Here is a 14,054-nt window from a genome sequence, read left to right as displayed (position 1 = left end):
AGTCGCACTCGCTCCACAGGGTTCAGAGTCAAGTCTGGAGCTTCCAGCTCCTGGACCCCTCTTCCAATGACCGCCAATGGGCGCTCTAGGGCTGAGAAATCCACGGCCGCCCGTGGGCAAGAGAGGCACCTGAGTTCCCGCTTTAAAGTCCCACTGGCTGGAGCCCGGGGCCGTTCCCCGACCCGGAGACGTCGCGGGCCGGGTGTCCTAGGCGCAGCGGAGCGTGTGCGGGCGCCTTTGGAAGGAAAGAAACGCTAGCGGGCGGGGAGTTGACCTCGAGGCTCCGACCTCCTTCACCTGAGCCCCCGCGAGCCCCGGGGCTTCCAAGTTCAAATCTCGGAGGCGACCGCCCCAGCGTCACACAGCAGCCAAGCCGGGACCGGGCTCATCCGTGCTCCAGCCACCCGAGGCGGGGGTCCCGGTGGAGGAGCGAGGGGACCGACCCCGCGAGGGCCCGGGCGGCGCCAGGCGCTCCTCCCACGGCGGCCCCAGCGGCGCGGGCGGCGGAGGAGGAGCCGCGCCCGGCCCGGCGTCGCCCTGGCTCCTCCTCCCAGCGCGGGCCTGGCCCTTCCTCCCGCGCGTCCAAAGCTTCGGGTGGCCGCGGCTGAGCCGGTAGCCGAGCGCGCTGGGCGCGGCCGTCCCGCTGCCACCGCCGCCGCCTCCTCCAAGCCCCGAGTGCGCCCGCGGCCATGGCCCCCGCGCCGGCGGCGGGTGCCTGAGCCCCGGGACGCGGTAAGCGCGGAGCCGGATCCCGGGGACCCCAGCCCCGAGGCCTGGGGGTGCGCAGAGGCCTCGCGCTGCCCCCACGCGGTCCGCGAGGCTTCCGCTCCAGGGTCGGGGCCGAGCGGAGGCTGTCCCCGCTGGCTGGGTGCAGGGGGCGGCGGCGAGGAAGCGGGTGGCCTGGCGGCAGGCTCGGGCCGGAGCGCTCCGGAGTGGGGGGGACGAGGCGGGGAGCGGGCAGTGTGGGAGACGGAGGAGGGGCCGGTCCCGGAGCGCGGGCGAGGGGCGGGCCGGCGGGCGGGGGGGATGCGCACCGCAGCCCCCGGGAGCGGCGCTTTTGTGAGCACTGGCCCCTTACATATGGAAATGATGCTCGCGCGGGTCCCCATTCGCGTCCTTTTGAAGGACGCCCGCCCGGAACCCCGGCGTTGGCTGCGAAGTATTGTCCCGCTTCTGGAGCCCTAACAAAGCGTCCTCCCCCGCTTTGCAGAGCACTGGAGGCAGGCGGCCGGCTGTGCCGGCGCAACGGAGAGGCCGACATAAGGTAGGCGAGGACGGCGGGGGCCGGGAGAGGTGCTGCCTGGGACAGAATGGGGTGTCTGAGCTTCCCGGGGGTGGCGATGGGCAGGCAGGTCGGAGGCGCATCTGCATCACAGGTTGCCGGAGAGCCGGGCGGTGCTCTCGCGCTGCGTCCGCACCTCGCCTCCAGGCGGGGAAGCCCAGCGGCGTCTGGGCACCTTCGCCACCCGCGTGGTCCCCGCCCGCAGCCGCCAGCTGAAAGCGGCTACTGTGTGCCGGTCCAGGAGCGGACTTGAGTCCTGGAGGGAGCAGAAAGGGTGCTTGTTCTGTTGTCTTGTGCCACCCAGGCAGCTTGTGCCTGAGCAACTGAAGAGAAACCGGTCTGGGGATCCCCGAGGTGTTAGCCTGGGCTGTCTGAGTAGCGGAGAGCTGTTTGGAAGCTGGTAAAGTGAGAATTTAAGGTGTGTGGAATCGATGCATAGAGAAAGACTTTGCTAGTGCAATTACTAACAGAGAGAAAAGAACTAAATGACTCTAGGTTGTTGCCCGAAAGCCTTGACCGCCAGACCCACAGAAGGGAAGTGTGGAGAGTTGCGGAAGAAGCTTCCAGGGTTCCAGGGGCTGGGCTTCTACAGCTACCAAACCGGTCCCTGACAAAAGGACAAAGCTGATGGAAACAGTTTCCTGCTGAAAGCTCCTTCTGTGAAGTTGAAAGAGATAGAGATGGGAAGAGGCGATTTCCCAGCCTTAGCCTTGACAAACCGGGGCTAAGATGCAAATAAAAATGGGAGCTGGAAAGATTGTCCTACCATGTACCTTGTTTCCAGACAACTTAGCCATTATAAGATCTTCTGCTCTCTTTACCTAACTGGGGCAGATCCCCTCCTGTTGAGGAATTCCTGAGATGGGCTTGCCATACAGCGTAACTCCTGAATTTGTGAAATCAAAACAGATTGCATGATCATCTTTTGTGACAGACGTGGTGGCTTTTTAGAGTCAGACTCCTAACAAAGTCCACTGAGGAACATGGGCTAAGCTTCTGAGACAGGACAGAAGGTTCGCAGCCTGGCTCTCTTAAATACATTAATCTGAATTTGTATCTATTTACTTGTTTCCAGCGGCTTGACAATCTGCAAGGATATGTATTTTCTCTGTGTCAGCTTAATTTTATCTTGAGTTGTCTCTAGGGGCCAGCGTATTGGTAGCTGACCTGAAATGTTGGTAGATCTTGCTCTGGAGTTGAAGGGGGCTGTGAAAATTTCCAGACTGTGTGTAACCCTAACATTACAGGCTGGCTGGTAAAAATTGTTGTGGTCTCTTCAGCTGTTGTCAGTGTCCTTAGGGAAGTGAAGTGAACTGCTGGGGAATTTGTTTGCAGATTTGCTTATTTTCACCTGGTCTGTGGTGATTCCTTAGAGGAAAGCGTTCTGAACCACAATATAGATAAAGTGTAGGAGTGACAGATGTTCCAAATGGTTTGGATATCAGCAAAGATATTGCCAAGGCAGGAGCGGCTTTACTGGGTCAGTGACAAGGCAGCCATCACAGGCACGGTCTTTGCATCAAAATGTCAAGGATCAGTCATTTTAATAGGCACTTGCTCAGAATGGCATGAATGTCTTTTTTCTTGTCCTTTTTTCATTTTAGATATGTGATGACCCTCAATATCAAAACATGTTAACTGTCACAGAGGGAGAGGATAGGGCTCCAATGAACTCTGAACAGCCAATCTTAATTTAATAGGGAACATTCTTATCATAAGTCAAATGCTGTTCAACTAAATTGTTTTAAATGTCACTGCAAATGACTTTCTAAGCTAACATTTCACCAATCTTGATGATTCCATTTTATGTTGATAATGAAAATACATTTTATCAGTCTTGTATTGATAAAGTGTTGGCAAGTGTAGCCAGAGCATTTTAGAGGGATTCAAACAACGTAAAGCCTTTTCAGGAGGTTTATTTTTGTAGATGCCGATTCATCTGTAAGCCAATAAATTATGTGGTTTGGATTCTGGCTATTGAACTTACATCTGTTGGGCTTGTGGAGAGATTTCACTGAAGCTTGCAAAAAGATATTTTTATCCTATTCACAAATAAAATAGAGTTTTTAAAAAGATTATGGGAATATGCAAGTGAGCAACTTTATTTGAAATTAGGACACTTCTTTATTGAGATTTATATCAGCAACTAACCATTTATTCAAGCTTTTGGATGGAAAAACTGCAGACTATTTGTAATCAAACTATGAGCTAATGCTCACTTTAAAAACAAAGTTGGGAAAATATTGTTTGTAGTTGTGAGAAGAGAAGCACTTCACTTTTGTACCCCAGGGACTGTAGTCAGAGCTGCAGGCATTATAAATTAATTTGAGTAAATATGGCTCAAGAGGTGAAAGTTGTTATAAGCTGTCTCTTTTAAGAAAGTAACAAACATACAGCTCAGATTTCAGCTTCAGCTGATCACAGGTTACTGACTCTGCCTTATGCTGGGCTAATGGTTTTATTTCTCCAGGTATCCTGAGTTAACAACTTGATTGGGTAACCCACCTAGCTGTTAGGTTTAACAAAAGCTTGGGTTTGCTACATCATTCAGGCTAGTAAAATATTCATGCTTATTTATGTTTTAGAATACATGCTAGTAGGATACCTTTAGTTAAATTCAATCTTATATGGGAATTAGCAAAGATTGTTATTTCATTCAAATTTAATGTGTTTTTTTATGTGTGGTGTTTTTTAATGTTTTTTTTGTTTGTTTGTTTATTTAAGTTTTTGTGTTAGATTTTTCTACTCTGATTTTATTCTTGCTGATACTTTTGTGCTTTAAGTATCCAGCTAGAAGTGAGGTGCTGTCTGAGCAGGGAGGAGGCTGTCTGACAGTAATCAGTTTGACGAGCAGCAGTTTTGGGCAGAAATATTCTATATTGACACATAAATGGGGACAGTTGCTTTTTCTTTTTTTTTTTTTTAATTTTTTTTGACAGTTGCTTTTTCTATTAAGCTTTTGCTAAACTTGAATTGATTCTTGTCACTATTTCATTTTATGCTGAAATTAGTCCAAAATGGTAAGCCTGGACGTCTTTGCAGCAAATTAAAGTGCTTGCAGAAAAGAGAGGAGAAAAAGAAACATTATATTTTGACCATCGACATTATGAGACTTGCCAGACAGTGAAAGCTAAAGGCATGAATGAAAACCTTTGCCAGAGTAGAGTTTGTCCATGTTCATTGCTTTAGTTAGAAAGAAACTAAATTAGTCACTTGCTGGTCACTGCCTGGACTGTGGACCCCCAACAGCTCTGTCTGAACACAGATCCAAAAGCATCTATTATAATACCCAGGGCAAGGGGCTGAGCCAAGAGGGGCATACAGACATTCCTTATAGCTGTTCAGCTGCTGGACCATCTGGAGGGGAAATCAAAGGCCTGGGCTCGCAGCGCTGGCTTTGTGCTCCTTTATTATTTGGTTTTGCCTTGCCAGACTTTGTCCCCTTTTCACTCCCTGTGGCCCAGAGCAGGCGTCCCCTTTGGCTGGTCTGCCATTTTTACAGGCTCCTTTCTATACCTTGGTCCCTGGAAAGTTCACAAGTTCACAGATCCACTTCATGCTGGCCTTATGTTGGGGACTTCATTATTCCGGCCGCACCTCCACCTCCTTCTTGTCCAGTCCTGGCTGGCACTGTGATTCCATCAGCTGGGGTTGCCAAGGGGAGCACAGTGACACCGGTCTCTAGTGGACATTCCTGTCAGGGTCTGCACGTTCTGGCATCCTTGTTCTGAGTTATTTGGAAGGAAGATGCTCTGAATAGTTCTCATTATGGGTGGTTGTTCGGTAGTGAATGTTTTGATTAATGGCTCTGTGCATCTGCTTCTTAGTTAACCATCCCTTGCTGGAACTCCAAAATATTGCCAATGCTGGCCTGTTTATTCCAAAGGAGTTGTAAAGGCTTCTGACAATTTAATTGGAGAAGTAGATGGTGACGAGAGGCCCAGGTTTGTGGCAGGTTTTATAAAGCTGGACTTGTCCTTGGCAATTTGAAGGACAATTTAATCACTCAGAACCCAACTTCCTTCATGTGGAAGGAAGATTCCTGCTGCTGGTGAGGGTCAGCTGGGCTCTGACTGTGGACAGCACTGCATTGCGTAGATTAGACATATCTAAGTGTTTGGGGGGAAGTATTTGAACAATTATCAACTTCTGGACTGTGCCCATTATTGAAGACATGGGACTCTTCGTGATCATTTTTGTATTAAAATCTGTTTTGTCTTTGCCCTAAACCCCAAAGCTGCTTTAGCAAAAATGAGAGTGCCTATTCTGTGCATCTCTAGTGCCCAGTAGGCTATAATTATCAATAAATGAATCAAGGGAGATAGGGAGGAAGGAACCCCACCCCTCCTTCCATTTTGGAGGCGTTTGTGGCCTCCAAGTATTCCATGGTGGTTTCTAGTGCTTGGTGCTGTTCAGCTGGTTACCACATAAAAGTGGAGGTAAGTGATTTGCCATTGATACCATTCCAGTGGCCCCATTCATGTGTTCTATATGCATGTGCAAGCGTGAGAGAACGTATAATTTAGTGTCAGACCAGAGCTCAGATGCCAGCTCCACCACCATTATTAGCACTGTATCATCGGACAAGTAGCTTAATTTTGCCAAGCCCCAATTTCTACATCCGAAATGGGAACGTGATACCTACTTTAAAGAATTAGGAGGGCTGAATGAAATCATTTATGTAAAGTACTCAGCATAGGCCAGACTTACAGTAAATGCTCAGAAGTTTAAAAAAAAGTTTCTTCTGAATTCTCAACTATATTTCAGCCATTGCTTTTGTTTGCCATCAAATTGATCAGCAATCTGCCTTTGAAGATCAGGGAAACCCTGAACATCACCTGCTGCCATTTCCACTTAGTAATAAATATAATATTACTTTTATGTGTAATGTGGCCCCTGCTCAGTCTTGCTTTCTGCATTATGATGTTCCACAGCTCCTGTTTTGCTTTTTTGAAGGCAGATCTGTGGCCGGCTGACTTGTATTCAAGTTACCCCTCTTCAGTTTACTTTTCCTTTGTAAGTCACAGGTATTTTCTTGGTTTTCTCACTTCCCCTCTTGTGCCAACTTTCTCTGGGATTAGCTCCTCTTGCCACCATATTTAACCCTCAGAACAACCCTCCAGATGGGTATTATTATTCTCATCCTGTAAACAAAGGGACGTGGGAAAGCATTTTAGTGCAGATTCTCCTCCACAGTCATATCCCATAACAACAACAACAAAAGTGCAGCTGAAGTGTGTGAATCCGTTGGCTTAGTTACTACCTCATCGAATCAAGCTTGAGGCGGCTCTACATGGTGCAGTTTGGCAGTGGGTGCTGGCTTTCTGCTTATGCTTGGTCATGTCTAAGACTGGAAATGCCTTTGAAAAGGGAGTGGACTTGGCAAAAAGAGGTATGCTTATGGAAGAAATAGGCATTTCAAAGCCTTCATATGCTCGTTTCTATAGCTTTTATTCAAGATAAGGTTCCCCTCAGGGAACCTCCGTACACTAAGTCAGTCCGCGATGTTTACTGAGTCCCTGGTGTAAAGAACAGACAGTGCATTTGGGGGAAGTTGTAAGACAGAAATTATGGACCCTGCCTTTAAAGAAATTTCTGCCACGTGGGGAGAAAAAGAATTCTTGCACATGAAATTACTGATGAACATTTGGAGAATAATATCAACCAGTAAAGATGCATTCTGTGCCAGAAGAGTACTGACAACTTGTCACCATATGTAACATCTTTTGGATGTTTCCATACGATCATTTGTTCTGCAAGGGTGGAACTGTTTTCCCCCTTCAGTCAAAAGGATATTTTACAAAGCACAGTTCTTGGGAAGGAAGGAGATGAAATAAAGAGAGAAAAAAAGGAAAGTTGCTGTAAAATGAAAGAGGTTTGATTTAGTGAAAAGCCAGTGCCTCTCAAAGAACAGGGCGTGATAGCTTATCAGATTCCAAGCCTGGGATAAGATCAGGACTTCTCAGTATACTGTGAGTTGTTTTGTTTCTTTTCTTTCCTTTCTTTCTTTTTTTTAAAAAATATTGAAGTACAAATCAACTTATTTACAAAACAGAAACAGACTCACAGACATAGAAAACAAATTTATGGTTACCAAAGGAGAACAGGAAAAGGGTAAATTAGGAGGATGGCATTAACAGATACACGTTAACATTGTGGGTTCTCTGGCCATCTTTCATTGGTTTAGATGGGCAAATCCCCACCCCTTAAAAATAATTTTTAAAAGGGGAAGTGTTAGAATTCTTTCACTTTCAAGTTTTTTTTTTTTATATACAAAATCAAGCAGAAGCAGAATAGTCTAGCTTTTATGAAATTGGTCAGGACTGTAGAACTGAGAGAGTGAGTCCGAGAGCTTCTTTCTTGGGGATTCTCAGCTGACCTTGGTTGGGAATTAATTGGGCAGACTCTGCATGAATCTCATTAGCCAAGCCACGGCCTTGTCTAAATTCCTCACTTTTGTTGCTTTGCTTAACACCTTGGTTTTTCTTTTCTTGTGTTTTGATGTTTATGTAGCACTCTCTCAAGTTATTTTGTAAACATTTATATGGTGATTAGTTAATCTAACAGACCAATCCTGGGAAGGCAGCCAGAGCCAGCAGCACCTTAATAGAAAAACTGATAATTAGGAGAAGAGACCTTTGAGACCAGGAGGCTGGACCAGAATATTACAACTTCTCCTTAATGAGTGGCCCAGCTGTTTAGATCCATCTTCTGAGTCTGCCTCGTTCTGCTGAAACCCCTGGGATGGTTGTTGACTCTGTTTCATAGCTTGTTGTGTTTTGAACAGTTGTCCATGGAAAGAAAGCAGCCCAGCTTAGAGCAGCACTGCTATGTTACTGAAGGCTCGTTTATTTTCAGATCTGACAGTGTTCAACATCCTAACATGTACATTTCCCGTTTGTAATGATCTGCCCTGTGACATCACCTCCGAGTTAGTTTTCTGATCCAGGGTTTGGTTTAGTTAAGGTGTGCTTTTAAACGTAGAATGGTGGTTGCCAGGGACTGGGGGTGGGGGGAAATGGGGGAGTTGCTGGGCAGTGGGTATAGAGTTTCAGTCAGGCAAGATGGAGCAGCTGTACAACAATGCCCGTAGAGTGAACAGTAGTACTGCACACTTCAAATGTTAAGAGGGTGGATTTCATGTTATGTGTTTTTAATCACAATAAAAAATTATACTGGCAAGATAAATATCTTTTTAAAGGTGCTGCTTTTTATAGTCAAGGGGCTAGCTCTCAGAGCCTCGTTTCAGATGGCTGAGCTCACCCTCTCGAGGGTGTATGTAGTGTTTGGCTTCCATTGCGTCATGGTGAAGGTACCTTCAGATGTGAAGATTTTAGGCTTTCACTGGAAAACGCAACACATTAAAAATGAATTATGGGGGGAAGGTATAGTTCAGTGGTAGAATGCGTGCTTTGCAAGTACAAGATCCTGGGTTCAATGCCCAGTACCTCTGTTAATAAAAAACAAAAACACACAAAAAAGTGAATTATTGTGCAAGCAAAAAACCAGATTGTAATCTTCAAGTATGAGGAACATAGATTTTTATATCTATATATTTAATGAAAATTATTTTTAGCAAAAAAGGTTATTTTGATGACTCCATGTTTTTATGGATCCCATGAAATGTGGAAAAATGGAGAGCCTGGGGTTGGGGTGGGTCAGAGAGATGGAAGACCAAATTAACCAGGAGTGCAGAGATGAGATGGTGGAGATAGTGGAGGGTCCTGAGAATCCATGTGATTCACGTGTGGTCTGTGGCTCCTTAGAACCTCACTGTCTGAAAAGGTGGAGTAGTATTTTCCTCTTTCTCTAGGCAACCAAGCATTACCTAAAACTCCCTGGTGCTAATGCGAGCTTCAGGGAATACTCTTCCTGTCACACCTCATGTAATTGCACGGATGAGGTTAATTGCATTGCTTTTTGAGGAACTCGTGTAAGAGGCATTTGGTCTCCTGTAAACAGGAAGGTGGGTTTGTATCAGACGTGTTCATCCAGTGCCTCTGCTGTAACTGGTGGTCTGACTACAACGAGGGCATCCAGGCTGACGAAGAGAAAGGAAGCAGTGTGGCGGACTGCAGCACCTGGCAGGTCTTCTGGAGCTCGCTGACTTGCGTGGAAGCTCCGGTCCTGCAGTCTACTGTATCTAACAGTTTATTTGAAAGGACTGGATGTCAGAAGTGGCTTTTCACCTTCTGTGACTCCTGGACCACATAGGCTGGTAGAAAGAAAATTGCTTTCAGTCTTGAGTTTGACAGACTGGCTGCCAGCCTGAGGGCCGGGCAGGATAGGAGGGCGCCCTTCTGCGTGGGAGACTCCCTCATTCTGGTCACCCCACTGGCGCCGGATCTTGTGGATGTGCTCCCGGTGTGGTCACCGTGCCGGAGCTCTGCTGGCTGGCGCTGGGTCCTGGAGGGACCTGTGGTTTCGCTGGGAGGTGTGCAGTGTTACCTCTCCTGCTGACCCTCGCGTGGTCCCGATGGACCAGGACATAAGAGCATTCCCAAGTGGCCGGCAGGGGTGGGGGCAGCTTGCTGAGGGGTGGCAGTCGGACTCCAGCAGCTGCCACCACGCGACCTTGTCTCTGTCCTGCACAGGTGAGCGCTGTGGGCTATGGGATGGATGAGGCGGAGCAGGACCAGCATGAGGCCCGACTCAAGGAGCTGTTTGACAGTTTTGACACCACGGGCACCGGGTCCCTGGGACAGGAGGAACTCACCGACCTTTGCCACATGTTGAGCTTGGAGGAGGTGGCCCCGGTGCTGCAAGAGACTCTGCTTCAGGACAACCTCTTGGGCAGGGTAAGACCTGGGAAGAGGCCGGCAGTGGGAAGTGGGTGCGGTTTCTCTCTCGCGCAGGGCAGGCAGGGATGGGGGGGGGGCAGACCGCGCTGTGTTGCAACTGGTTTCTAACATCCTGGCTGTGTGTGCCTTTACCTGTCAACCTGATAAACAGAAAGAAAAAAAAAAAGTAATGGGCGTGACATAGCAGCTCTGGTGATGAGGGCCTGCTTTAATTTGTGCTCTGAGTGAAGGTGTGTCCTGAGCATATTAAATGAGAAGAGGAAAAGGGAACAAGAGGATGTTTTCCAATTCTCAACTTGTTCTTTGCGGATCATTTTCTGGACTCCACATTCATCTTTGGGACAGAAGGGAGGGGACTGAGATTTCCACGGAAGAGAAGGGAAGTGCAGTAAGAAAACAGCCATTCCCAGAAAGAGCAGCTTGCTGTTGTGACTTGTCCTCCCCATAAAGCTATTTCTTGTGTGGGTTGTTTCTAGGGTAAAGTATTAATTATACCTTTTACCCAGGAAATAAGACAGGAGGGTAAGTAAACACAGGGCAGTTTCATTGAAAACCCAGCACGACTTGCTTCCAGCAGGGATGTGCGTGTGTGCCGATGTTAACTTTTACAAATGACAACAAATAGTCAAGTGCTCCCTGTAGATCAGGTTGCACAGATGAGTGAGAGGTGAGACAGGGTCCTTTTTTTCCCTTCTTCCTGTTACCGGGAAGGCTCTGTCACCACCTGATTGTGCCTTCAATTCTCATAATTAAAATTAAGAGGAACGTTTATATGGCTTTGGGTTGAACCTTGTTGCTGGCTTTTGAATGAATGAGAAAAAATGAGCAGTGCTTCTGGAGCCCTGTTGCTGCCATTGCTGACGCGTTGTAGCTGTGAGCTTTTATCACGTGGTGTAAATTGAAGAAGCGGCTCTGAAGTTCAACTTTATTCCAGTGACCAGACCTCCTTCTTATTTCATTTTCACTGTCTCTTAGCGGCAACGCTGGGCAAGTGATCTCAGATACAGTGCAGGGTCCTGGCTCTCTGACGTGAGCCGGACAGGAGCATCAATCATCCTGAAGTTGAAGTACAAAGGGTCACGTTCTCTCGGGCTCCACACCACGGAGGGGGGCATTTAATGGAGCTCACGCCTAAAGAAAGTGGGGTTTTTTTGTTGTTGTTGTTTTATTTTTGCAAAAGGAGAACCGTTTTTAGTCACTTTAGGGGATTAGCTTCTTGAGAATACAGGTGATGTCTAAAAAATCTTGCTTTGAAAGCAAGAGACATGGGAACTTTGAGGTTTAAACCACTTGCTCCTTCTCATGTTATGGGCTTGAATGTTCCTTAGTTCTGTCTCCATCTCAGTCACTTTGGGGAGCTCACAGAGTAGCATTTCCCACAGTGGTCCTGGGGGGGTCTCAGGCCTCTGGGTAGCTAAGGAATAGTATCCAAGAGAGGATCTGCTTTCATGCTTATTAAAGCCTGAGAAGACTTCATAGAGCTTCAGGTTTCCTTGAGAGGCAGCATCAACATGGAACCCTCCACTGTAAACAGGCTGCTCCTTGGCAGCCGATGGACAGTTTGCTCTCCAGATGTTGCACATCTTTGCCCTCCGTTGGCAGACTGAAACGGGGGCCAGTTATCGATTGATTCGTTAACTACCTGACACTAGCAGCCCGCTTTTACGTTTGCTCTTTGCCTGTGAATAATGGATACCTAAGTGGTCTATAGTGTGATATTTACATAGTGAGCCAGTGATAAAAGTTAAATAGATGTATGCATGTTGATCACGGGGGAAGTCCCCGGTGGCTGTCTTGAGAGCAGGGTTGGTGAAAATTAATGCACTACTGTTAGATTTGCATTTTTTATGAAACTGAATTATTCTCCTCAGATGATCACATAAACTTGGCCATATGCTGTTAAGATACTCTTATATAGTCTACAATTTTAAATTGTAAGGAAAAAATTCCTTAGACTTTACTGGAGAATTCTAAGTTCTCTCACCTTCTTGATATATTGAATAGCAATCATAAGTTGTAAAATTATAAGTGCTTTCTAATGCAGGCCACTTCTTTTTTAGATGGTATTTGTAGAAAAATATATATATAAGGGTTAGCAGTTCAGTTTAATAAAAAAAAGGAGAAAGAAATAATAGCATGACAAATTTAAATATATTCATCTATTCATAAATTCAACAAATATGTATTGTCTGTGACTGGTATGTCAGGCATCCTCCTAGGCTTATGGTATGGGTGCAACTTGTGTTTATTGTGAACTAAAGTTTTCCATTAGATTGACTTTTGGATACATTAGTATCCATCAGCTTCCTGGGTGCTTGTGGTTTTAATTTTTCTTTTATAACTTAATAAGCATAATTTTTAAATAAAATAAAACCTCAAGTTTTACCTCCATTGGAATTGGGCTGAATTAATCATTTTTTTCTTGAAAAAAGAAATAAGCTAAAAAGCATTGTCCCCCTGAACTAAGTTATTTTTTATTTCCAAATCCATCTTTCATAACTTCTTGTTGTTGTTTTTTTTTTTTTGGAAGCCTAATGCTTCTTTTGACAGTTGTTAAGAAAAGTAACTTAAAACCACTTGTCATTTTCATGCATTTTACTAATAGGCCATTTACCCTCAAATTATGTTTCAATTAATCTGTCTGATTTTGCTTTGTAACTTGAAATCATCTTTCCCTGAGCATGGTGGTTACTCTGTAAATGTTTGAAATGCCCAAAGATTGTGGATCACTGATTTGAAGGAAAGAGGACATTGCTGGTAGGTGTTTCCTACTAGTTTATGGAAAGAGCTCCATTCATATCTTTGTCATCAGTTAAGCACCTATCAGGTGGGTCAGACCCCAAGACAAGGGATTCCTCGAGACACGGAGGAACTTATTATCTGGGCAGGTAACATTCTTGCAGGTGAATAGTGCTGGGAGTAAATACTACACACATTTAAGAAAGGGAGCCATGTTAGCTCACTTACTGAACCAAGGTTTCATCCAAGCACTTGGTTCCGATTGTAGATGTTTCCTGGTTTTGTGTCTTTTAAATGGAGCGTTTCCATATGTCTCTCTATCTCCTTTATTAGAAATCAGACCATAAAGATGGTAATTTGCCTTGGTTTTGTTGAAGCTTTAGCTAGATCCAGTTTTAAAAATACATTTTCCTTTCCTTATAGAATATACTAAATTTGAGACAACACGGCCCCCTGAGTTTCCTTGCTACACCCTTTAATATGAGTCTGGATGCTGAAGCATCTCACGCCCTTGGCACTTTTTAGAATCAGAGCAAGCCACATGGTAGCAGAACTTACCATTGGCTTCCAGAGAGTCCCATAGGTACGTGGACTCCAGTCATCAAAGGCACTTTGTAATTTTTTGTTTTATAATTTGATAACTGTACAAATATATAATTCAACCCAGCTTTGTCACTTTTTATTTCAAGTGCTTGGGGTTCTTTTATAAATGTCACAATCAATTTTACATGGCAGCTTTGCTTGCTTGTTTGTTTCTAGTTCATTAAGCTTTTTTTTTTTTTTTTAAGGATTTATTTATTTATTTAAGCCAAATAGGTTACAATTGGACTTTTTGGGGTTGTTTTTGTTTTTGTTTTGTTTGTTTGTTTGTTTGTTTTGATGGAGGTACTGGAAATTGAACCCAGGACTTCATGCATGCTAAGCATACACTCTACCACTGAGATATACCCCAACCCCCACTAAACTTTTTAAGATTTCTTTCTCTGATGTACATTTTAGCTATTTGGAAAGTGAATCAGAAATACAGAAGTACTTTCTGGCGGTGATTATTTGGACTTGTAATCTGTGTGCAAAATTACACTCGATTGTCAAACGGTGCCTGTGTATAACTACCTCATGTTCATGCTCCTGTTTTGTATTATTGATCAGGGCTTTTTGAACATGTTAGAGAGAAAGGTGGGAGCATTTCTCATTGCATCTCTTAAATGTCTCAACCTTTGCTGTATCTTACT

General features: G+C 45.4%; 1 protein-coding gene across 13 annotated transcripts in view; it reads left to right on the top strand.

Annotated features, from left to right (window-relative positions):
• The first annotated feature begins 292 nt into the window (after window positions 1-292).
• The window catches only part of NIN (ninein), a 93,373-nt gene continuing 79,611 nt past the window's right edge, over window positions 293-14,054 (top strand). For 11 of the 13 annotated variants that reach the window (XM_032481994.1, XM_032481993.1, XM_032482003.1 and 8 more), the window contains exons 1-3: window positions 656-732; window positions 1,211-1,264; window positions 9,877-10,080. In XM_032481994.1, coding sequence (XP_032337885.1) covers window positions 9,898-10,080 — 183 coding nt within the window. In that variant the 5' untranslated portion in view covers window positions 656-732; window positions 1,211-1,264; window positions 9,877-9,897. Of the gene's footprint in view, window positions 733-1,210; window positions 1,265-9,876; window positions 10,081-14,054 lie in introns of all 13 variants that reach the window. The other 2 variants (XM_032481992.1, XM_032482004.1) reach the window with 2 other exon arrangements.

The sequence above is a fragment of the Camelus ferus genome, chromosome 6, assembly GCF_009834535.1.
Source record: "Camelus ferus isolate YT-003-E chromosome 6, BCGSAC_Cfer_1.0, whole genome shotgun sequence".
Taxonomy (NCBI): Eukaryota; Metazoa; Chordata; class Mammalia; order Artiodactyla; family Camelidae; genus Camelus; species Camelus ferus.
Note: the sequence above shows the minus strand (reverse complement) of the source record. Positions and strands in the feature narration are given on the sequence as shown.